This window comes from Vulpes vulpes, chromosome 16, assembly GCF_048418805.1.
Source record: "Vulpes vulpes isolate BD-2025 chromosome 16, VulVul3, whole genome shotgun sequence".
Classification (NCBI taxonomy): domain Eukaryota; kingdom Metazoa; phylum Chordata; class Mammalia; order Carnivora; family Canidae; genus Vulpes; species Vulpes vulpes.
The window spans coordinates 11,888,021-11,911,854 of NC_132795.1; the positions used below are offsets into that span (position 1 = coordinate 11,888,021).

At 37.1% G+C, this 23,834-nt stretch overlaps 1 protein-coding gene across 4 annotated transcripts in view; it reads left to right on the plus strand.

Moving 5' to 3' along the window:
- ERBB4 (erb-b2 receptor tyrosine kinase 4) overlaps window positions 1-23,834 on the plus strand; it is a 1,095,199-nt gene that overhangs the window by 1,020,510 nt on the left and 50,855 nt on the right. For all 4 annotated transcript variants that reach the window (XM_072742096.1, XM_072742098.1, XM_026002035.2 and 1 more), the window contains exon 21: window positions 21,627-21,782. In XM_072742096.1, coding sequence (XP_072598197.1) covers window positions 21,627-21,782 — 156 coding nt within the window. The remainder of the gene's footprint in view (window positions 1-21,626; window positions 21,783-23,834) is intronic.

Consider the following 23,834-nt stretch of genomic DNA (forward strand, 5'->3'; position numbering starts at 1 on the left):
CCCACGTACCCCCCTAGCCTCATCTCACACCAAGCTCCCATCTCATTATTTCTGCCCAGCTACATTGGCTTTCTTACAGACTTGCCAAATTCCATAATCCTTCTAACCTCAGCTCTGTGCATGCTGTTCCCTAAACCTGAAGCAAAACAGCCTCAGTGGAAATTCCAACTCTATTGTTTACTGTGTCTTTGGGAAAGTCAGTTAATATTTTCATGCCTCCATTTCCTTACCTGTAAAATGCAACAGTAGTAGCACATACATCAGAGGACTGTTGTGTAAGGTGCTTACGACACTGCTTATCATTTAGCAAGTGCTGTGTGTTTACTATTATGTAAATCCTTGCAATTATATCACAGTGCCTAGAATGTGGTAGATTCTCAATTAATACTTGTTGACTGATAATGGATTCCCTAGTCAGTTGCTGGAGGCTCCTTCCTGTCTTTTTCTGAGCATACTTTCCTCCAGGCCTGTAACTTACAGATGAATCAAGTTATCCCTCTTCAGCCCAAGAATATTGTAGCTGATATCTATAATGTTCTTGTAGATAATTTCTTATTTCCATTAAATTGACTTTCTTTTATTAAACCCAACTTTATGTTTTATAACTTGTCTTTGGTAATGAAATGGGCTATAATATTGATACATATTTATTAGGGATGAGGATATTTCTCCACAGATGGTACGTGTGCCTTCTATTTCATACTCAGATTTAATCTAAATTGCATATGAGCTATGTCTGTTCAGTTTAAAAACTGGTTATAAGCTTCTGTCCTCAACAGAAAAGAACAATTAACACATTCTTAAGTTAGAACTCAATTTATGGTTATATTATAATGAATAGCCATTTGCTAATTTAATAAGCTCAACGCCTTAACTGCAAAAGTTAATAGATGAAAATAGTAGCTGAACTTTGGACTGAATATGAAATACAAAATATTAGATTTTATAAAACTGTTAAACCCTTGAGGAAACATCTTATTTTCATACCAGTTTTAATATTCTGCTAGTAATCATATATCATCTAAGCCATTTCAGAACAATACTGTAATAACATGAAAATGCAACTTGCTTTTAAGGTAAATTTGTCTAGTTTTGCAAATCAGAAGATGGAAATTCTGAAATGGCATTACCAATAATTTAATTAACCATTATTTGTCAAACTTTATGTGTGAGGGGCACTGGTAGGTACTAATTTATGTTGATATCTAAATAGTTTTTGTTAATAAAGATGGTTAAAGTTGATGCTAGAAATGAAAATAGAATAGCAGTTAATAAACTTATTAGGGGTCTCTGGTGGCTCAGTCAGTAGAACGTACAGCTATTGATCTCGGGGTTGTAAGTTCAAACCCCACACTGAGTGTAGAAATTACTTAAAAATAAAATCTTAAAATAAGTAAATAAATAGATAATAAATTCAAATAAATTTATTGATTGGTCTTCTTACTTGGGAACATCGGAGAATATTGAATATGTATACTTGAATATTATAGTTTGCCCAAAGAGATTTTAAATATTCCAAGGGTAGAAAAGATGCCTTTATTTATTTATTGCCTCTCACAATTCTTAGTTCTGCATCTATTTAGTGAGCTAACCTCTCTCTTCCACTCAGAAAACAGTATATGATATATGACCTCAGTGCTAACCACCATCTAGCACAGACCTACCTACACATTTTAAATATTTATTAAAGTAATACCTGGTTATGGAAAATATCTTACCTATTCTTGGATTTAATCTTAAAAGAATTAACGGGCACATTTTTTCCTAATGCAGTAGAGCTCTGCAAAAAAATATTCTGAATGTTCTTGGTTACCTCAAGATAAAATTCAAGGCTTACCTTTGTTCACAAACATTACTAATTCCTTCATTTGGAAATCATCTTTTGCTCCCATTTGTGCATAGGTCTTTGTACTTCCATTATAGCATTGTCATAATCTGCATTGCATTCTATCTCTGTGTGTGTGTTGTTGAATGCCTGTGCACAATACAGTTGACCTTCTTTGTCACCTCTAGAAGGTGAATGAGTGGTAGTATTTTCCCCAGAGTTATCTGTCAGCAGTGTCTGAATTTAAACTCATCTTCTCTGGGATGGAAAAGTCATCAGGATCTCCCTCAGTGATATATTTTGATTTAGGTTAAAAATAATAATGATAATAATAAGGCTAAGCAAATATGTATCCTGAAGTTCCGCCTCACTTGTCAAATCCCAGCCATGTTCCCTATAACATATATTCTAAATGTAGTGGTCAGTTTTGCAAAGACCACTGTTTAAATGCGCTACTAATCACTTGTGCCCAAAGTTAGATTTTGTTTCTGGGTAAGATCTTAGATAGCATTTAATTTTAAGCTTTGAGTAGCTTATATCTCCTGACACGATAGTCATTTACAGGCAATCACAATATACAGAAACTAAGTTTGATTGAAGTGAAGTAAAAAAGAAAAAAAAAGGATCTGTTAAATCTGAATGGATGGAGAGCTGATTTGTAAAAATGTCAGTCTTGTCTGTAGCTTTCATGTGTTTCCAAATAGTTAAAATTAATATGTAGTCCCGAGAAGCCTCTTTGTGACTGAATTCAAATAAAGAACCATTATAGTCTAACAGACTTTATTTTTTTGCCAAAAAATATGGTATTTCTACCAGAATATTGATATAGAAAAAATTACTCCATTTTATTTTCACATCTTTGCATAAGATTGTGTTTATAGTGCCATTATCCACAAAAGCCTTCCATAGAGTATTTTTTCTTGTAATTAAAACAGTAGGAATTAATGACAGGCTGGGGATGCTTGCTGTTTTTGTAATAATGAATTGGACTGTTTGAATGGGTAAAAAATGTTAATACAGTGATTATTTCAGACTGAGCTAAGTCTTGTCATAAAAGATAAAAGTATTAAATTTGCATTGGATGTTTTAAAATGAAATTGAATACTGTGAAGCCATATAAAGGTAGTCCAAGCTTGCCAAACATTATTACAATTGTAAAGAAATATAGAAGTTCTGATTCAAATAAATTCACTCTGACAGCAAAATAAACTCACTCATTTTTGTGACCCAAGGTCACTGGTTTCATTAAATCCATATATTCAGTTCTTGGTCCGTGTGTGTTACTTAATTGTCCTACTCTTTCAGTGGTTTATAGTTTTCTTAAAGTTAGGACCTTTTAGCTAAATGTTGTATGTTGTAACATGGGGGAAAATTCCTCACTTGTTTAAAAGATATTTGATACTTAAAATTTAAATTCTGTAGGAGACATGGATCATTTCTTACTAAAAATGTAGACAGGATTATTGGAAACCAAATTGTTAAAATCAGTCAAATAGTAAGAGGTGCCTTGTTCATATGATAAAAAAGAAAAAAAAAATAGCCTATCTTAATGTTTTAGAATACACATCTTTACTGATGCTAATACAATTGTAGTCTGATACTTTCAGGTTTTGATATGAAACTTAAAGTTTTTTAAAAATAGATTTCTGGAAAAACTGATTTAGTTTTTTAAATGGTTAAATGGGAAGAAATATTTTTGTGGCCTATGTATTTGTTGGCATTAGTAAGATAGCCTTTGGGGGGAAAAAAAAAAAAACAAACTACAAAATGCATGCTAATGTCCAAAAGGATCCTGAGTTTCCTGGGTTTTTTTTTTTTTTAAGATTTTATTTATTTATTAATGAGAGAGAAAGAGAGAGAGAACATAGCAGAGACACAGGCAGAGGGAAAAGCAGGCTCCATGCAGGGGGCCCAACGTGGAACTCGATCCTGGGTCTCCAGGATCAGGCCCTGGGCCGAAGGCAGCGCTAAACCGCTGAGCCACCCGGACTGCCTGGATCCTGAGTTTCCATGAGGTTTTATACATCTGTGTGTTCTTACAAAGGTTTTTTTGTTGTTGTTGTTGTTGTTCACTTTGTCCTGATCTATGTCTTCCTGTCTCACTTACCTGATAATACCTTGCCCTGGATGAGCCCAAATATCCAATTACTCTCTTTCTCTGCTTCTGTGGACAATAAAATATTCAATGCAATTACAAGCTTATGCTTTCTATCTGATATTGACCCTCAGTATATGTGGCGATCTTCATCCTGTTCTGTGAGCTTTCTTTCCCATTCTCCATAGATGCCTGCTTTGCTGGGACACAGAGCGCATTCTCAGAATATTCTCCTTTGGACCATTTAGAACCTCTTTCTCTGTCTTAGATTCCCTCTCATTCTCAGCATGTGTTACTGTTTCCTAATTCCAAAATAATGATGATGATGATGATAATAATAATAATAATAATGTTAATGATAGGAGGACATGAACTTCTGCATTGTTGCTCTCTTCCAAGAGCTCCTGGCTTCTCCTTCATTGCTGATTCAGAGACAGCATTGCCTTTCTTCCCTTACAGAGCCTACCTTTTATCTACACTCTTGATTCCAACAGAGCTGCAGCATTCTTCCACCATTTCTTCTCCTCCTGTATCATCAGCCTCTCCTGATTCACTGGCTCCTCTCATGCACCTTATGGATCAGTTCTCCAGGGGGCAAGGTGAATGACCTCAGACTTGCTTCCTCTTTCTAAAGTGACTTTCTGTTCATTCATGTGCTTTTAAAAAGAGCACAGTTTTTCGTTGACCAAAGTTCCTCAAAACCTTGCTTACCCCTGATCTACTACAATCTAGTGGCTTTCACCTAAGTGAGCAATTTGCTAGGGACTGATTGTATCCCCCCCACCCCCACCCCGCAAATGCGTGTATTGAAGCCTGTTACCTTTAAACAGAGCAAATGAGTTTATTTGGGAATAGCAGAGAAATTGCAATTGGGGACAAAAAGCTGTGCTGCACCTTAGGCAAGCCTGAAGGGACCAAGGGAAGGGCAGCTTTTATTAGATTTTATGGGGAAAGTGGGGAAGGTTGTCTTAAAAAAAGATTCATTGGAGAAGAGTTTAAGATTGTGGCGGTTTCACACTGGCTGCGGGGGGGGGGGGGGGGGGGAGGGGAGTGTATTGTTGTTGGAGCAAAGAGGGGGTCTTACTTCCTTTTCCTAGAAGCAGGAGATAAAATTCCTATGTGAAAGATGTCCTCCCTTGTCAAAAAAATTTTCTTTCTCCTGCTGGCTGTGTAGGCTGCAAAGTGGCAGTGCATGAGAGCTCTGCCTTCAGGGCTTCCCAGTGTCATTTTAAGTGAGATTTCCCTTATTTATTTTCATAAGCCCTAACACCCATTGCGAAGTAATTAGGTTTAGATAAGGTCATGAGGGTGTGATTAATGACCTTATAAGACCTTCTAAGACACGAAAGGGCTGGCTTCCTCTCTCTCTTTCCACCATGTAAGGACCCAGTAAGAAAGTGGCCATCTGGAAGCTAGGCATAGAGCCCTCCCCAAGGAACTGAATTGGCTGGCACCCTGTTCTTGGACTTACCAGCCTCCAAACCTGTGAGAAATAAATTTCTGTTTTGGCAATATTTACTCTGTTACGCTCCTCTGAGATGACTAATACAGATTTTGATACAAAGAATTGGGTAGCAGATATCTAAACGTGTGGAAGCAGCTTTGAGATTGGGTAGAGGCTAGAAAAGTTTTGAGGTGCGTGGTAAAAATATGTTCCTTAAGGATGATTGGGGAAAGACCTCAAATGGAAATGAGGAACACGTTGTAGGAAACTAGAGGAAAGATGATCCTTGTTATGAAGTGGCAAAGAATTTGGCAAATTGTTTGTGTCCTAGTGTTTTGTGGAAAGGCAGACCTTGTCAGAGATAAAATTGTATATTTAGCTGAGAAGATTTCTAAGTGAAGAATTGGAGAAGATCTCTCCTGACTGCTCATGATAAAGTATAATAGGAGAAAAATGAAGTGAAGAAAGAGATGTTAACCAAAACTTGAAGATTTGGAAAATTCTCAGCCTATTCATATAAAAAAATGATAATAAAGGGATGGCTCAATTGATTATGTGTCTAACTTTGGCTCAGGTCCTGATCTCTTGGAGCTCCTGGCTCATTGGAGAGTCAGCTTCTCCCTCTCCCTCACCCTCTCCCTCTTACCCACCTCCCACTTGTGCTTAAGCCCCGTGCTTGCTTGTCTTCTCTTGCTCTCATGTAAATAAAGAAAATCTTAGGAAAAAAAAATATGAAGTATGAAGAGAACACCAAGGGTATGGCTAGAATATTACATAAAGAGTTTATGAGATTATATAAGCAGAAACACTACCAATTTGAACTGAAGGGAATGGAGACAGGAAAAAAAATGAAGACAGACAGTTGGATTTTTTTATCAGCTCCTTGGGATAATGGGGCCATTTGGCTATGAATGTGCCCCATAAGAAGAGGGGGAAAATGTCCCCAAAAGCAATTCAGAAGTTATCAGAGCCACTGTCTTGGTTTTCACAGGCCAGATGGCCCATGTCCAAAGCCACGGGGCTAGACTACCCAGTGGAGCCATGAGAATGGAGTGGGACCCTTCCCACTCTGCTGTGGAGATAGAACCACCACCCCACTGGATCCTGAAGCCTGATCATTGAACATAAGAAGATTATTCTTGAGTTTTAAGATCCAATGGAATTTAGCTTGCTGGGTTTGGGACACATCACCCTTTCCATTTTGTTTCTCCCTTTTGGAATGAGAATATCTATCCTCTGTCTGTCCCCCATTGTACTTTGGTAGCACATAACTTGGTTTCACAGCTTCTAGCTGGAGAGGACTTTTACCTCAGGATGAATGGTACCTCAAGTTTCATCCACATCTGATTTAAGTGATATTTAGATGCGACTTCAGACTTTAGACTTAAGAATTGTTGCTGGAGTGAGTTAAGGCTTTGGGGGCTTGTTGAGATGGAATGAATGTCTTCTGCATGTCAGAAGGACATGAACTTTGAGGGGCCAAGGGGAGGATGGTCTTTTTTATGGTAGTCTGAGATGACTAATATACCAGTATTTCCATTTCCAAACTCAAGGGTCCCCATTCAGTTATCCTTTTTGACCTCTCTCTTGTACTTGACACCATCCCCAGCTTCCCTTAGAATTCCTTCTTGTTTCCTGTCTACCTGCCCAATACCAGTTGGCCCTTTTTCTTTTTCTGTGAATCTGACCATTTATAGTTAATTTTGCCTTTTTCCCCCCTCTTACCCCTTACCCTCTCAGTTAACACTGATGATTTTCCTATATTTGATTTGGAAAAACTGCATTCTCTCACCTTCTCTAATGGCTTTTTTATCAGCAAAAAGTTCCAGCTTTATTTGCTGCTCTCAACTTAAAATTAATTCTCCAAGTTACTGTCTTAGTCAAACCCTAAACCAATGTTCTGTGGGCTAGTATTATAACATCCTAACCAATCTCCTTGATTCTTTCCAATCTCTTTTACCCTCATTTATTCTTCACTCAACTGCCAAATCCAATCATGTCAGTTGTTTCATCAAAACGTTCAGTGGCTCCTTTGTACAGTGTATTAGGGAGTTACAATTAAGTTAGACGTTGTGGCACATCTAGCCTTTGTCAACTTAGGTCTTATCCTCATAGAACTTGTATTTTTCTTTTCCAAGTAAACCTTTATTTTTTTTAGGACTCCATGTTCTGTTTTGTTGTAACTGCCGTGTTGTTGTTGTTGTTTTTAATGCTTTTTATCCTGTCTAGAATAGCATTACTATGTTAGAGCCCAAAATTTAAATACCTATTTTTCACTCACCATCAAGCTCCCATTCCACCTTTCCTGTAAGACCTTCTGTACCAACACAGTAAGTGTCACATTTCTCTTTGTAAAGAATTCCTTTACATTTTCTGTTGTGCCCCTGTATATCTCTCACACTAGACTCTGAACAACTTGAAGGAAACCCTATGTCATCTTTATATGTAAAAGTATTAGCAGAGTGGCCAGGAGCACATAACAGCTACTCATTTTTTTTAAAGATTTTATTTATTTATTCATGAGAGACACAGAGAGAGAGAGAGAGAGAGAGAGGCAGAGACACAGGCAGAGGGAGAAGCAATCTCCATCCAGGAACCCGATGTGGGACTCAATCCCAGGACCCCAGGATCACACCCTGAGTCAAAGGCGGCAGACACTTAACCACTGAGCTACCCAAGCGTCCCAACAGCTATTTAACAGATGATGTTGAGAGAAACAAGGAAATTTTTTTTTATCATTTTAAACTATATATAGAGTGAATTGTGTACGCAAAAAATATTGCATGCACAATAAGCTAGAAAAGCATTAGGAGAAAATAATATTCAGTTTTTCTTCCTATTCTTTTTAATAGTCTATAAACTAATGGAATATGCATCCATACATACAAATGTATAAGGTGGTCCCAATTTTCATGCAGAATGTATTCATAAAAGAGGAAAAAGTAAACAAAAATAAAAATAAATAAAAAATAAAAGAGGCAAAAGTAAAAATCTTAAATGTGAACAATAGGTCTGCATCTTATACTTGGAATTCAACTGTAGATAACTTGAGGGACGCCAGACTGGTCTCAGTTGGTAGAGCATGTGACTCTTGATCTTGGGGTTGTAAGTTTAAGTCACATGTTGGGTATAGAGATTAATTAAAAATAAAATCTTTACAAAAAATTACAGATAACTCAAGAGTATCACTAAATATTTAATTTTTCTATACCTGTATTCCTCACACAGTGAAGTATTTATAGGTTTACCTATAGTTTTCCTCTTAAAAACTCATATATAGTGATTTAGCTTAAGTTTAGTGAATATACATACAGTAGTGCTTGAAAATATGCTAACTTAAGCAACCTTATTGATTTCTCTATTTGTCTAAATTTTATAATTTCATGAGAAAATTTTTATCATTTTCATTTTTCTCCCTATTTTCTTTTGAACATCAAGATGAAGTGTCATTCACTTGAAGATTATACAAAGAAATGAAAGTGTACAATTGCAAAACAAATTTTTGTTGAAATTAAACTGTTGTGGGGCACCTAGGTGGCTCAATTGGTGAAGCGTCTGCCTTTGGCCCAAGTCATGATCGCTGGGTCCTGCGATCGACCCCTGGGTCAGGCTCCCTGCACAGCAGGGAGTCAGCTTCTCCCTCTGTGTCTCCCCACCACTTATCCTCTCTCTCTCTCTCAAATAAATAAATAAATAAAACCTTAAAAAAAGAAAAAAAGAAATTAAACTGTTGTATGAAAGACAGCAACACTAAAATGTGGTTATTGATTGATAGATGATCTTTTATATTCTAAGTATAAAAGTCTGCTTGAGAATGTCTGAGAAAATTATAAATTGTTCTAAAGCTAATGTTTTAAAAAATAAGAATCACCTATAAGCAGGGTGCTTAGACAAATGGGGCAATAGTAATAACTAACCATGTTGAGTGCTTACTACTGACCAGGCACTGTGCTAAGAATTTACCTGAACTAGCTAACAACCTTCCTTATAAAGTTATAGATGAAAATACTGGCAAACTTTGTAGATGAAGATACTGGCTAAGCTGAGAAACTAACTAACGTGGCTAAGGCCACCCAGATAGCTGTATTTAGTGAATGGCTGAGCTAATACTGCAGCCTGGAAAGGTTTATTTTAAGCTGACATGCATACTGTACTCTACTCAGCTATCAAAGATGAACAAGAATGAGAAATAATGAGAATGACTCTTTAGAACATGGTTTCTGTGATGTGTATTTGCAGCTTTTTTTCCCCCCATGTGAAGTATTAACCGCATACATCTGTGAAGGGGAGAGAAGTGCAAATGAAGAAGGCAACTTTCAAATTCTGCTTTGGCAGTGCGTGAGCCTCCATATTCCTCCATATTCCTACCTTGTAGGAAAAAAAAGATACTATTTAGCACAAAACCCCAAAGCCTTCTGGAAGTCAAAACAGTCACTAAGCACTTTGTAATACATATGTAAGTAAGCTTGAAAATTAGCAGATATTTAATACCTTAAAATAAAGAGCAAAGGGATGAGATAATAAAAATCGCTAACAACACAAAATTACTTCCAATAATATTAAATATTATCCTTTCCTTCTTTAGTTTTAATTGTTGTAAGACTATACGTTTGTGAGTGTATTTCTTATCGCCAGGAGTTCCTTTTCTCTTAAACCAGTGATTGAAAGACAGTAGAAGACTATATAAATAGCTGGGGAGTAGGGTGGGGGAAATAAATGCATTGACTACTATTTATTGACTGTCTACAGTGTGATGGGATTGGTAAATGTGAGAAGGATCAAACTGAATTAAGCCATCTCACCAGGACCACACTGTTTTTAGCTTCAGGCAGTTAAGGACTCATAAGGATTTAAAGCAAAAGAATGAAAGGTGGTCAGATTAAAACTTTAACTTTTAGGATTTGTACATGCCAAAACATGGTCTTGTACTCCCATTCCTCACTTTGGTGTTTCTCTTAAAAAATAGTTTTACAAACTAGTCAGCTTAGTAGATGAGGGTTCAGTTGGGAATGAGGTGTATTTGAATCTCTTTCTACTCTTCACCTGAAACTGCTAAAATTGTGTATATGCAATACAGTATTTCTAAAGCTTGAGCATGGAAGATGCAGCCTAATTTATGAATATAAGTGTGTGTTATTTCTACTTTATGAAGTAACTCTGATTTAGCCTTATACAGAAGGTTATTTCATAACAATGCTTGAAAATCTCAGGGTTTAGTTTTAAATAAATGATAGAAGAGAAAATGGGACATAATAAGGTCATCTAAAAGAGTGACATAATCTCCTTGGGAGTGAGGGAAGACTTCGTGGATGAAATGACAGTTGATTTGTGATCTGAAAGACTATAGATTTACCCAAGTCTGCGTCCGAAGTGTGGTAGAAGGAGCATAGCAGTGTGTGATGACTGGGTGTGCCAGGTAAAGGGAGCAGTATGTGCAAAGACAATAGAGCCAACAGAATGTTCAGGTTGGTTGAGCCATGGAGTTTCAGCTGAAGAATTCTGAGAAAAGAGGCTAGAATGACAATCAAGTTGCTTGAGGACTTTTTTTCAGTTATAGGACAGAAGAGGTGGGTCAACACATGCACATGACAGCACGTGTGCGCACGTGCACATGCGTCATAGGGTAGTGGAAAATGGGGAAATGACAAAAAGTACATGGGGTCGAGGAGGAGAATTAAAACCAGAGCATTAGTCCTCCCTGCCTACCTCTTGGACTAAGTCTGAGCCTTTATGGAGTCAGGAGCTAAAGTCAGTGAGTAAGTTTTTAAGGGAACTATCTGAGACTAGAGTCTTAAGAATAGCAATTAATGTGGCTGGGGGGCGGGGGTTGGCAAATGATGGCACAGTGTTGAAAAGCATGTAGAGCTCTTTGTGAAGGCCGCATGGAGGACCACAGAGCTCTCGCAGGGTCAGGAGGCTGAAAAGGCCTCATTCACTGTCTAGAATGATCGATCATAAGCTGCAAGTTCTCAAGCACCAAGAGAGAGCCACCTCTAGAAAGACATCAGCATTTCCACAGCGGCTCCAGCTGCAGTTTTAAAGGAGGCAGGTATCAGTGAAGAAACCTGAGAAAAACCCAGAAAGAACATCAGTGAGGCTCCCCAGGGAAACCCCAGAAATATCTAGAAACAGCTTCTAAGGGGTAAACAACCTGCAGGCAGGTTGGGCTAAGAAACAGTGAAATTTATGTTATTACTGTGGCACCATATGTATCCCCAAACCATAAAAAGAGCAAAAACTCAGATGACAACTTCTTGCTATTGTAAATATAGATGGACCATTCATTCTCCTTTTATAGTTGTACAATATCTGATATTTTTATGGTGATGTTGGGCTAGCAAATGAGCCAAGGCATCAATTGAGAATCATTTTCTCTTATTTCCTTCTGCGGAGACCAGAGGCAGAGTCTTAGCATTCTGTCAAAGGGACAGTGCAAGTTTGAAACAAAGGAAATGCATCAAAAGGGGCTTCCAAATCAGCTGTAAGAGATTGAAATGAAAACTGAAAGCTGTAGTTCCAATCCTTCTGAGAATTTTAAGGAGGAAGGAGCCTAAGCAAGAGGAGCCTGGGTCAAGAGCAAGCAGATGGGAAGTAGCTGGGTGACTTCTAGAGGGGAGTATGTGGGTACCACCCTTGCGAGGTTTACCTGTGCTGGGCAAGCATTTGCATAGGTGGGCCAGGTCCATGGCATCTGAAGAAGACAGAGGCAGAATTGAAGTGAATGCTCCACTATCAGGATCCCTGGGTGGCTCAGTGGTTTAGCGCCTGCCTTTGGCCCAGGGCCTGATCCTGGAGACCCGGGATTGAGTCCCATATCAGGCTCCCTGCATAGGGCCTACTTCTCCTGCTGCCTGTGTCTCTGCCTCTCTCTCTCTCTCTGTGTCTCTCATGAATAAATAAATAAAATATTAAAGAAAAAAAAAAAAAAGAATGTTCCGCTAGCTATGGACACAAAATTGACTCTAATCACATGAGAGCTTTTAGTGTTCTAGGAATTTCACTTTTTTCAAGGGAAGACTTACTTAAAAATATTCAGTAGTTATAAATACACTCAACTGCCTAGACATATAAATGGGTAAATCACACTTAAGAAAATAGTTATTGAAAATTTTTAGGTCTGTATGATGACAGTTTGCCCTGTAATAAGTAGACCTCCTAAAATTGATATAATTGTCTTAAGAAGGAAAATTATGTGCACGTATTCCCACCCCCTGGACTTCATGGTTTTCGGTCAGTAGCATGCAACTCTGTGGAACTAGAGAATATTAGGAATGATTTGTTTCTGCTCAATTATAACAAAGGCATCAGACATTCCAGCTCTTCCTTATAGTGTCTGAATGTATTTGCACAATATGTATGCTCAGAGAAAGGCTCAGCTTTTATCTGTTAATCTAGAGGTTGCTGTATTAATAGTTTGCACACTTCATTGATTTTTAATTAATTTCTAAAGAGACACAGAGGATAACTCCTACAGCCCACAGACATCTCCGTTCTCATTGTAATCCACATCTTTATTGATCGGCTGCCTAAGGAGCAGAAGTAATCTATTTTAAGTATACTTTTCTGGGAGAGCATGGACACTATACAATTCACTCCTCTCCCTGTAATCATATTGGCAAGAGGTCAGTGAGAAGGAAAAACGATAGCATGTTTAGTATTCTCTTGATCCAGGCAGATGAGCTTTTTTACCCGTTATTTATTTGTGGCTTCTCACGCATGCTTGTTAAACTTATTTTTTGGTTGGTTGTTTCTTTATTATCATTATTTTGTTTCTTTAAAAGACAAGTCCTAAGCAGGCTGTCCTGCAAATTCTTGCAACGGAAATTTCCAAAAGCTTGTGGAAGGCGGTAAATAAAATTTCTGAAGAAAATGTAGAGAACCAGAAGAAAAAAAAATAATCTCTTTTTCCAGCCAGCCTCAGGAATCTGTAAATGCTGTCCTCATTCACTCCTCCTGGGATGCTAATATCACCATCTGGGGTTTGGCCTGAGTGCTGCAGGTTTTATTCTCTTCCACCCTTTGTAAATATTCTAGACTTCTAAATTTACCCCCATGTACCCTGCAAAGAAAAACTGCTACTGCCTGAACAGCTTTGCAAAACCTCGGTCTTATTGTTCATTTAATCCAACTACAAACATCTACTGAGTGATAGTTAAATGTCAGGCAGTCTTCACACTGGGGAGAATACACAGTTGAGTTCACAAGTAGTTAGTCTAGAGGCGCTATTCTCGGGGAACCCAATAAAACTAAAGAGATTTGCTTCTTATATACAAGAATTTTATCTTCCCTGAAATTTTAGAGCGCCCATTGTTTATATAAAAATTATTCAGTTATACATGCTGCCTTTGCTAGTTTCATATATGGTTTACAGGCTATTGACTGTAATTGTTTGCATATAGTCATATAACGTCATGGTTGAGTTTGTTGCCTCTGGAGTCAAGCCGCCTGAAGTCAGAGCTTGGTTTTTTCTAAGCTTTGTCTTGCACTGTCACTCTCAGGCAAGTAATTTTATTTCTCTGTGCATCAGTTTCCTCATCTTAAAATGGGAATGATAGTAGTACAGATCTCATTGGGTTCTTGTGGGTTCCTATATATGAAGCAGAGATCCTAAAAAACAAAAAACGAAAAACAAAAAAAAAACAAAAAACAAAAAACAAAGGCAAAAGGGCAAAAGTCATACACATTGCCTTGAGCTGGCTCCTAGAAAACAGTGTCTACAACAGATTTGCATACAGGAAGTTTTTTGGACAAGTGTTCTCGGTGGCAATACCTGTAAACCAACGGAAAATATTAGGTAGAGGAAAAAGTTGAGCTATGATGAGATTGCAACAGAGATCTCACCCAGTCTTAGGAGAAGGCCCTGGAACTGGAGCAGTTCTTCACAGATGTCCAAGGAGCGATGGATTTTGTAATTAAATCAGCCAGTTGCTGGATGTGCGCTGACTCTGTGAGAATGCAAAACTTTCCCCAGCAAAGCAGCAGTTGGATTGGAGGTATCAAAGCATCCAAAGTGATGCAGCTGCGATGAGAGCTACCAGCAGCCAACACTCCCAGAAGCTCAGAGTATGAGTCCGTTGGTCCTAAAGAAGTTTCTGGGCACAACACCACAGCACCTACTACATGCGTGTGTATGTGTAGCATACACACACTCACTCAAATATATTATTGGGACTCTGTGAAAAATATATATCAAATATCAACAAATATTGTTTTTATTTCACATTATTAAATTTATATGAAGTTAGTGCTCAGTTTTTCAAAATCTCCTTATGAACTACAACCTAACCAAGTTTCTTAAAGATCATAGGTGCAATTGGAAGATGTAAGAATTAACCATGAGGTTTAACTCCAAGCTAGTTTAGGACAGCCACAGGAATCTGCTTTCCTTCTTCTGAAAAAAATAATAGGAGAACATTTGGGGACAAGTGAGCAAGAAACTGAAATTATTTCACCTAACAATGCTGAGTAGCCAATAGGTATTTCGTTTGGCTATCTTCTCTCTCTTACAGTAGTCAAATTGTATTTTTAATAAGACGGTTGAATTTGAGGTTATTTATTTAGAAAACACATGATATCTTAGAATACTGAACATTCTAGGTGTTTTACTAACATGAAGACATTGCGTCCACAAGATAATCTTCAGGGTAAATACTATTATTATCCCCCACTTAATGGATAAGGAAATAGAAACACACAAATAAATTGATCGAGGACACAGAGCTACTAAGATCTGGGGTTTACTTCAAAAGTCTGTCGTCTTAAATATTGGATGCATGAAACTGACTTTAACTAAAACATATTCATGGCTCTCACTAAACATTTGAAGGGAGGTATCTACTCTACCTCTTTCTGTACTGCTGTCTGTGTCTTTTATTGGTCTACAATTTAATATTTTATATAGATCTGTTGTACAGTTCCATCTATCATGGAATAAAAATTTAAAGCTAGAGGACACTTCAGAGATCATTTAGGCCAATCTGTCACTTTTATAGGAGAGGTAAAATGAGTATCATAGGTCAAAAGCCTAGTGAACAGCACGCCCAGGACTTCTGTCTCCAACATTCAGTTCTGTGTTCTTTGACTACTTTGCTGTGAACCAGTTTTCCCTGGTTGAAAAGACTTCTCAGTTTATTTAATTAGGAACCCCCTTAGATTCCCTTCATGTCCTATTTGGGTAAAGTCAGTCACTTCATCCAAAAAGGCCCCTTTCTCCCATTGAACATGCTCATATCTTTAGCCCTAACAGGAGAGAGCATTATACTTGGATTTTTTTTCTTTCCTCAAGCATAGAATTGCTTTTAGAAGGAAAAGTAGAAAAGAGGAGTGATTTTCATTTGGAGCTAGCTTTCCTGAAGCTTCCTATGTTATTAAAAAAGCTTCAGGTTATTAGAATGAAAACAGAAAAAAAGTGTACTCTTGCTAACTCCAGAGATTAATGCCTGTGAGAGCTGACTGCAGCTTGAATTTTTTAGCTACACACATGTGTTTGATGAAATTGTCACATGGCCTATATATGGGAAGCAAATATTTATTGTCAAAAATAGTCTAGTCTCTCTTGACTTGCGTTAGCTTCCTGCAGCTGAGCAGAATACATTTTCACATTGGATTAAAACATAATAAGAATGCATTTTTTGCTAGGCAGCTGTGATTCAAATATCCTAAGATTGAAAAGAAGGTCATTGCTAGGTGTTCATCGATACTGATATTTTGATATTTTTCCATAGAGCAGTTTAGAGGAGTCGATTTTAACCAGAGATTAAAACTTTAAACTCAATTGTAATAAAATTATCCTTGGACTTTTGTATTAAAGTGCTTTTCTGAAAGTCAGAGTAAAGTTTGACTTTTCCTAGCTAGTTTGTATTTATTAAAGCACCTTTTAAAGAGAGAGAAGCAAGACAGAAAATAAGTACTCTTTGAAAACTCGTTAAATATGAAAAAAATGGTAAAATACTGAGTGGTTTGGGTAATGGTAAATTCTGAATAGTTTGAATAAAATCAAGAGTATAGCAGCTGGGTCCAGAAGTAGACAAAATGCTCCTAAAACATGTCTACAAAAAACTGTTCCCAGTGCTAATAAAAGGCAGATATTTTAGATCAGCAAATCTACTGTTTTATTCACCCTTTCTACAGCACTGAAAACTTTCCACCTATCTTATTCATGACCTTTATCTTCCCTAAAATCCTGAATCTGTGAATATATTTATGGAGGCCAGCAAATCTTTTATTAGATTCCCTAATTTTTCCTTCTTTTTATATGGCAGCATCCTTAGGTGAATCATTACAAAAGTGATACTTTGAACAGTAATTATTTGGTATTTGTACCTACACATTAATCATGATGGATTGGTTATGGGTATATGTATCACCATTTGTAAACATTTATTGAACACCTACTGTGATATATTAGTTGAGGTTCACAGATTTTCTGAAATAAGCAGTTCAAGTTAATGAGGGTAAGTTATTCTTATTCACACTAGGACTGTTCATATCTGTGGAAAAATAATAAAAGTTTGCATATTCTGGACTTACTATATGGCAGTTACTATTTGAATACTTTACATATATTAACTCACTTTATCTTTACAACAATCCATGGTATAGGGTCCTTTTATGGCCGTTTTAGAGACAAAGGTGAGTGCCAGGTTAATTAGCTTGCCAGAGTTACATAGCTAGAACATAGCAGAGCTGGGGTTCGATCCGGGAGATTGACCCCAGAATCTTCACTCAAACCAGCTCCATCATTGTGCATATCCACAATGCACAATTTTTTTTAAAGCCTGTTTTTTGTTTTTACTGGAGGCTCAGGTGGCACATGACAGTTCATTAAATGGCTTCAGAGGTAGGGGCTGGGATTGGGGCGGGGGGAGACAAAAAATAAACTGGGGTGGGAAAGAAAACAACCAGGAGGAGGTAAGAGCTGGCTGGTTCCTTCTCAGCCTGATTTAGGGGAGGGAGCTGGTGCCTCTGAACAATAGGATGGATCCCTTCCTTCACCAATGCAGGTGGCCAATGCAGGAATGAGTTTCCAATTTATGTGATCCAAATTCCTGCTACATCACAGAAGGCTTTTTATTTTAGCTGAATTTTAAAGGTAAATGCAAACAAATTGGTCACTTGCATTGTGCCCTGAAATTCACAGAGACATCTTATAATATTTTTGCTCCAAAAGAACTAGGATCTTTTAAAGGTATGAATTCACTATGTATATTAATTTCCACAGGCCAACATGACCCCATGACCCATCAAGAGAAGGGCTAGACTTAAATGTGCAGACTTTGGAGCCCCATAGCAAGAGATCAGATCCCAGTTCTAGCACTCATTAGACGACTTGGAACAAGTAACCACCTCTCTGAGACTTGGCTTTCTCACATTTAAAATGGGATAAAAACTATACATCTTATAGGATAAGTTAACCTCCCATTGTAGAAGCATTTAGTTTAATGCCTGCCGTGTTCAGAGTACTCAGCGTTAGCTGTGGTTATTGTTGGTGTTAGTATTCCTGCAAAGGACTCCACCAGAGCCCGCATGGCAAGGACATGGGGGTTGCAAAAAGGCAGAGTGCATTTCTTTTGGTGCAGCACCCCTCCACTATAGTGAAGGGCCCTTCTTTTTAATCATCTTCAAACTTCAAAGGACTTCATACAGTTTGTCACTGCTGTTTCTAATACCTGCCTCCTTCATTGCATCATACTTCGGCTTAAGGAGTGATTTAATTTTGAAGGAATCTAGCAGAGAATGTGGTTCTGATGAGATCTTCTGGTAAGGAAGTCCTATCGTAATGACTGTGGTGTGGAGACACCTATTGTGAGCAATCCATAGATGATTCAACACTCTAATTCAGGTGTGAAAGTAAGGGACAGGGGACCTGGGTGGTTCAATGGTTGAGCATCTGCCTTTGGCTCAGGTCGTGATTCCGGGATCCTGGGATCAGGTCCTGCATCAGGCTCCTCACAGGGAGCCTACTTCTCCCTCTGCCTGTGTCTCTGCTTCTCTCTCTGTGTCTCTCATGAATAAATAAATAAAATCTTTTAAAAACGCATCTGTACAATGATTTTTCATAGTTACAAAGCAACCATACAAATTAATTTTGATGATTTGATAATAATACAGATGCTTCTGTTTTTATTTTCTCTTACTCATGATCAGGTGGGTGGAGAAACTATATAGAAATATAGAAATTTCTATATAGAAATTCCTGGTTTCCTGGATGGAGTTCTCCTTTTTTGAAGAAAACACTTTGTAGAGACAATTTTGATGATTTGATAATAATACAGATGCTTCTGTTTTTATTTCTCTTACTCATGATCAGGTGGGTGGAGAAACTATATAGAAATATAGAAATTTCTATATAGAAATTCCTTGTTTCCTGGATGGAGTTCTCATTTTTTGAAGAAAACACTTTGTAGAGACAAAAGGAATTGAAGTTCAGGGTAGTCTATCACCTGCTAAGGCTTTGTGTATAGAATATCAAAGAACATTTGGGGTTTTAGAAGTTCTGCTCATAACATAGCATGTGTCGTTAGGGTCTTAAAAGTCTTGGCCAGCGTTAGTTCCCTGTTCATATAGAATATATCACTATTATTTGCTTTGGGAGAATGTCTAGTTAAAGCAATTATTATCTACCTAAATTACAAAAGTCAGAGAACAGGATCATTTGTAATTGACTCTCCTCTTCATTATTCAATTATCAAGGATGGTTATTTTATTGTATAAGTGCATCTCGGAATTGTACTCTCCCTGAAATTTCTCCTGGCCTAGTTTGGTTGAAGATTCAGACACTCATGCATAGGAGCTAGATGACTGTCTTAAACGAACTCATGGGTAGTAAATAGTGAGTGGTGGGATCCTGACACATGAGGGTGCCCACCCTCAGTGGTGTACAACCAGTCATCAGCTAAAGAGAATGTTTGAAATTTGCCCAGTGTGAAGGTCAAAAATTATGTATATAATATGCATGTAGCTCATGGACTGCCAATTTACAACCTTTATCTCTTATTATTTTCCATCTCATCACTTTTTCCTCTGTATTGTGGCAGGGGCTCCCGACTTGAGCTGTATTTGCGTCTAATCCTCCATCTATACACCAGGTGCTTTTTTTCAAGACTCCAATGATAATTGTGTCACTCTCCTTTTTAAAACAACTTCTGCATCATCGCATCGAATACTGCATAAGATGCAAAGCTCCGGTTCTCCACCATGGTATATAAGAGGCCCTTTTTAAATTGAGCCTCTTCTGTCTTTGTCGGTCTCACCATTCACCCCTCTCCTGCCCATGTTTAAAGAACTACACGCCTTTGCCAAGTACACCATGGTGTTGGTGCCACTGCATGTGTTCTCTCTAACTCCAACTTCCGTCTCACCTTGCCCAACTGGTGGACATCTTTTAAACTTGACTTAGGCCTCAGGATATCTCTGAAGGCTCCCCTCACACACGCACTTGCTAGGCTAGGCTATAGATGATCCTCAAAACATGGTTCTCCTTAAATGCCTTTACATATATCACCCTGATTCATTCAAATCTGTATTCCACGTCTGCCCACTTCATTAATAGCTCTGTCCTCCTTCAATGAACATATTTCTCTCTTCTTTTGTTTCTCTGATGTCTAGCACAGAGCCTGGAATGTAGTGTGTGTTTCATCATTGTGTCTGGATCTGAATATTAACTCATTGCCAACACACTTTGCATATTCCTATATGAAGGTGGGAGGAAAGGTGAATGTTTTTGTGGGCATTTCTTACAGGGGCAAATCATTGAAAAAATCTTTATCTCCAAGGCAATAAGTCTGGATTTGGTCCCTTAAATCATATAAGGGCTATATGTTTTTAGATTCACTTTATTCTAGAAATTTCCAAGTTAGCACAATCAAACAGAAAGCACTGCTTAGGGAAGAGAATAAAACCTTAGAAATCTCAGTTGTGGGCTGATTTCAGAAAACACTAATACAAGTGGTGGTCACCCCGCTGCTGACCAGTTGGACCATATCAGGCAGTATGTGCACTGGTTGTATTTAATGGACATTGATAGTATAGTGTTTGGCTCATGATCATGTTTGAAGCAATCTTCTCTTTACACTACATTGAGTATACAGTTCACCATATTTTTCTTTTTTTTTTAACCTATGTGATTTATGTGCCTGTTTTCCACAGATTTTGCTTTGGTATCAGCAACTGTTAATCCTCAGAGTCCTGCAATTATAATGTTAACTACCAACACCTTTGATTTGCAGTTGGTATAGAGTATGCTTTAACCATTTTCTAATAATTCTGATTTGTTTTTGAATGACAACACTTTTTTACCTCTGAAATCCTCAAGTATAGAATTCCTCTAACACTTCAATAAGAATATATTCACTCTAACCTAGGCCTCTGAGTTTACTTCCTTAATTTTATATAAACCTTTAGTTAAGGCTGTTTAATGACTCTTAGTTTCCCTACTGGTAAAGTAAAATTAATATGTATTGCTTCTATGGATTATGGAAATATACATATGTATATACATGAATATGAATATACACATGAACATATTTAGATATATGTGGATACATATCATTGTTGACAATCAGTAATACATTTTATTTTTAATTACCCTATATGTTTAATGGAAAAACATATTAAAGGTTCATTTCAGGATCATTATAAACGATGTAATTTCACTTGTGGGTTCTTATAATGACTACTAATGTCATTGAAGCCATTTTTTAAAATTAGAGGCTTTTAATGCCTCTAAGGTATAGTTCATTTTTGCATAATTAATAAGAATAATATGATTCTTAAGCTTTGATAGAATCTATCGTGGTGATTTTGGCACCATTAAACCTTCATATGAATTTTTTAATTTTTTAAAATTATGGATGGGTCTCTTTGTTTCGAGCATACGGGGAGGATGACATAAAGCATGAGTTATTGAGAGCACAAATAGAAATATGTGGGTCAGTCCAAGTGTATGTTAGCTTATCTACTGAGACACACGCACACCTCACTAATGAAAGTGTTTGCAAAAGAGTATAAAGTCTCTGAGAAAAAAAATGATCTAACATTTAGCTCATGCACAGGTAATTCTTGATAGGACTTTAGGTAGAAAAGGCCAAGAACTATTTGTGATTTGCTTTTTATCCTAGGTTTTTACTAATTTTGAAAATATTCCGAGATTCTGGCTTCACTTAGAGAAATCAAGCACTTGCAACTGAAGGCAAAGAAACTGCTTTTTAGACAATAAAAAAGCCTAGTCATTAACTATCATTTTGGAACTTGGTGTTTTTCAGGGGATGATGTACCTGGAAGAAAGACGGCTTGTTCATCGGGACTTGGCAGCCCGAAATGTCTTAGTGAAATCTCCAAACCATGTGAAAATCACAGATTTTGGACTAGCCAGACTCTTAGAAGGAGATGAAAAAGAGTATAATGCTGATGGAGGAAAGGTGGGTCTCTTTTTAGAGAAATATTGCTTGAAAATATGTATGATATCCTTTTGTCTTCTTACATGTTATAGGAAGAAGCCACTCAGTCTGAGGTTATGAGAGTATAAAAATCTCAGTTCCATCATTTGCCTTCTCTCTCACCGAGGGAAATATAAAAATTATATAAAAATTATATAAAACATCCATTTTTCAAAAGTAGCCAAAATAAGATAATTTATCTCTAGTGGTCTTTATATCACATCCAGTGTTGGGAAGAGGGTGGATCCTTAGGAAATATAGAAATTATACTTTAATCCAGGACCATAGAAATTGTTTCATTGATTCTAAGAACACAGGACTGATACAACAGAAAGACATAACTATTCTTTCCTAGATTAGAGAGAAGCCTGGCTACTACCAAGAACCATAACTCATTAGAAATTTAACTTCTAATCTTCTTTTACCAGATACAACAGATTCTTCTTATCTGGCTCAATTTTTTAAGCTTTTATTGTAACATATGATGGACCAATTTGCTGTATTTATTATCTGATTGTAGAATGTCGGCTACTATATTCTGAGGATCTTAACAGTATCATTGCCTCTTTTATTTTTCTGACTTGCCTCTGGCCTTACCTGACAACCATGCTCCTCCATATGGCCTCAGAGCAGGCCTTAGTTCAAGCTCTTGTTTTTTTTTTTTTCTCACTAACCTACTGTTTAAATTACCATTCTTGCTAAACAGTGAGGCTACCTGCTCTCCATCTGGAGGTCCCTCTAGCTTAATATGAGAAAACTTAGATCAGGAGAGGCCAAATGAAATAGCAAATGCATCCTTCACCTATGGTGAAGTACAAACACATGCTAACTATAAAAAAAAAAGGTGATTGATATAAATATATATAAATTGATATAAATATATATAAATATATATATATATATATATATATATATATATTGTATGCCTTATTTATCATGAGCCATCCAGGTATATATTATAAATATTTTGCAATGATAGGCTTCCAAATGCTTAACAATGATTTTATTATGTCATGTAGTAGATGATTTTTATATAACTTTATACAATCTTATGTAACTATATACATATATATATTCAAATCTTATCACAAAAGAAAAATTCTTTAAAAACTCTGCAGTTTTGTAGTATTTCCTAATCGTTCCTTGATTTTATTAGACGGTTTTGCCTGTTTACTACCAAATTGCAGCAGTTTGAGACCATAGCTTTGAAATTCACTGCAAGATTGCACAGTAGAAGTCTATAAATCACATGACTTCACTTGTCTTAAGAACATACAGCTGTAGGATTTGTCTAAAGCAAGATTCATTATAGCTTTAAATGCCTAGTAACCATTAAGTCTTTATCAAGCCACCTGTGATTTAAACTTACTTCTTTAACACAATGGCCGTAGTCCATAAAGTCGGCTAACTCCTTGCCCACAGGGAAATCACTTTCACTGTGTCTTCTGTTCCCTTTCACTGAATACCATGATTCTGTCGTAGTTACCTTGGTGTCACCTTGGTGAGCAGCGAACCTCATGATTTCAAAAGCCTATTTAGTTTTAAGCTTTCAACTGCAAAGTAAAAGTGTTTATCTTTATTTCGTAGAACCTAATTATATTTCCAGCTATATAATGCTGCCCTTCCTAGTTGAGACTTATTCTGCTGACCCATCATCAGCAGGGTATGTGAGTTGAGTTGTTTTTCCTGTTCTGATGATAGATTTGTTTGTACTCATCGTCTCACATTCTTTTATATAATTCCGAGTTTGAAAATGGTACATATTTTCAATATTGGCTAACCAAGACAAGGGAGATCATTTGTGGCTGGGGAACAAAGCAAGCCTAACTCTGGATTCATTGCTTTAGAGGCTTAAGGGACCAAATTATATGAGAGGAAGAAGGTGCGGTTAAGTTTAGGAAGAGTCTATTTTCCTGGTGGCCAGAAATTTTGTGAGGGAAAAAAAGGGTAAGTAAAAATGTAAGGAATCTCATTGGGGGAAAAAATGTAGTAAACCATATTTCTAGAAGCACATCTCTTAAATGTTTAGAATTG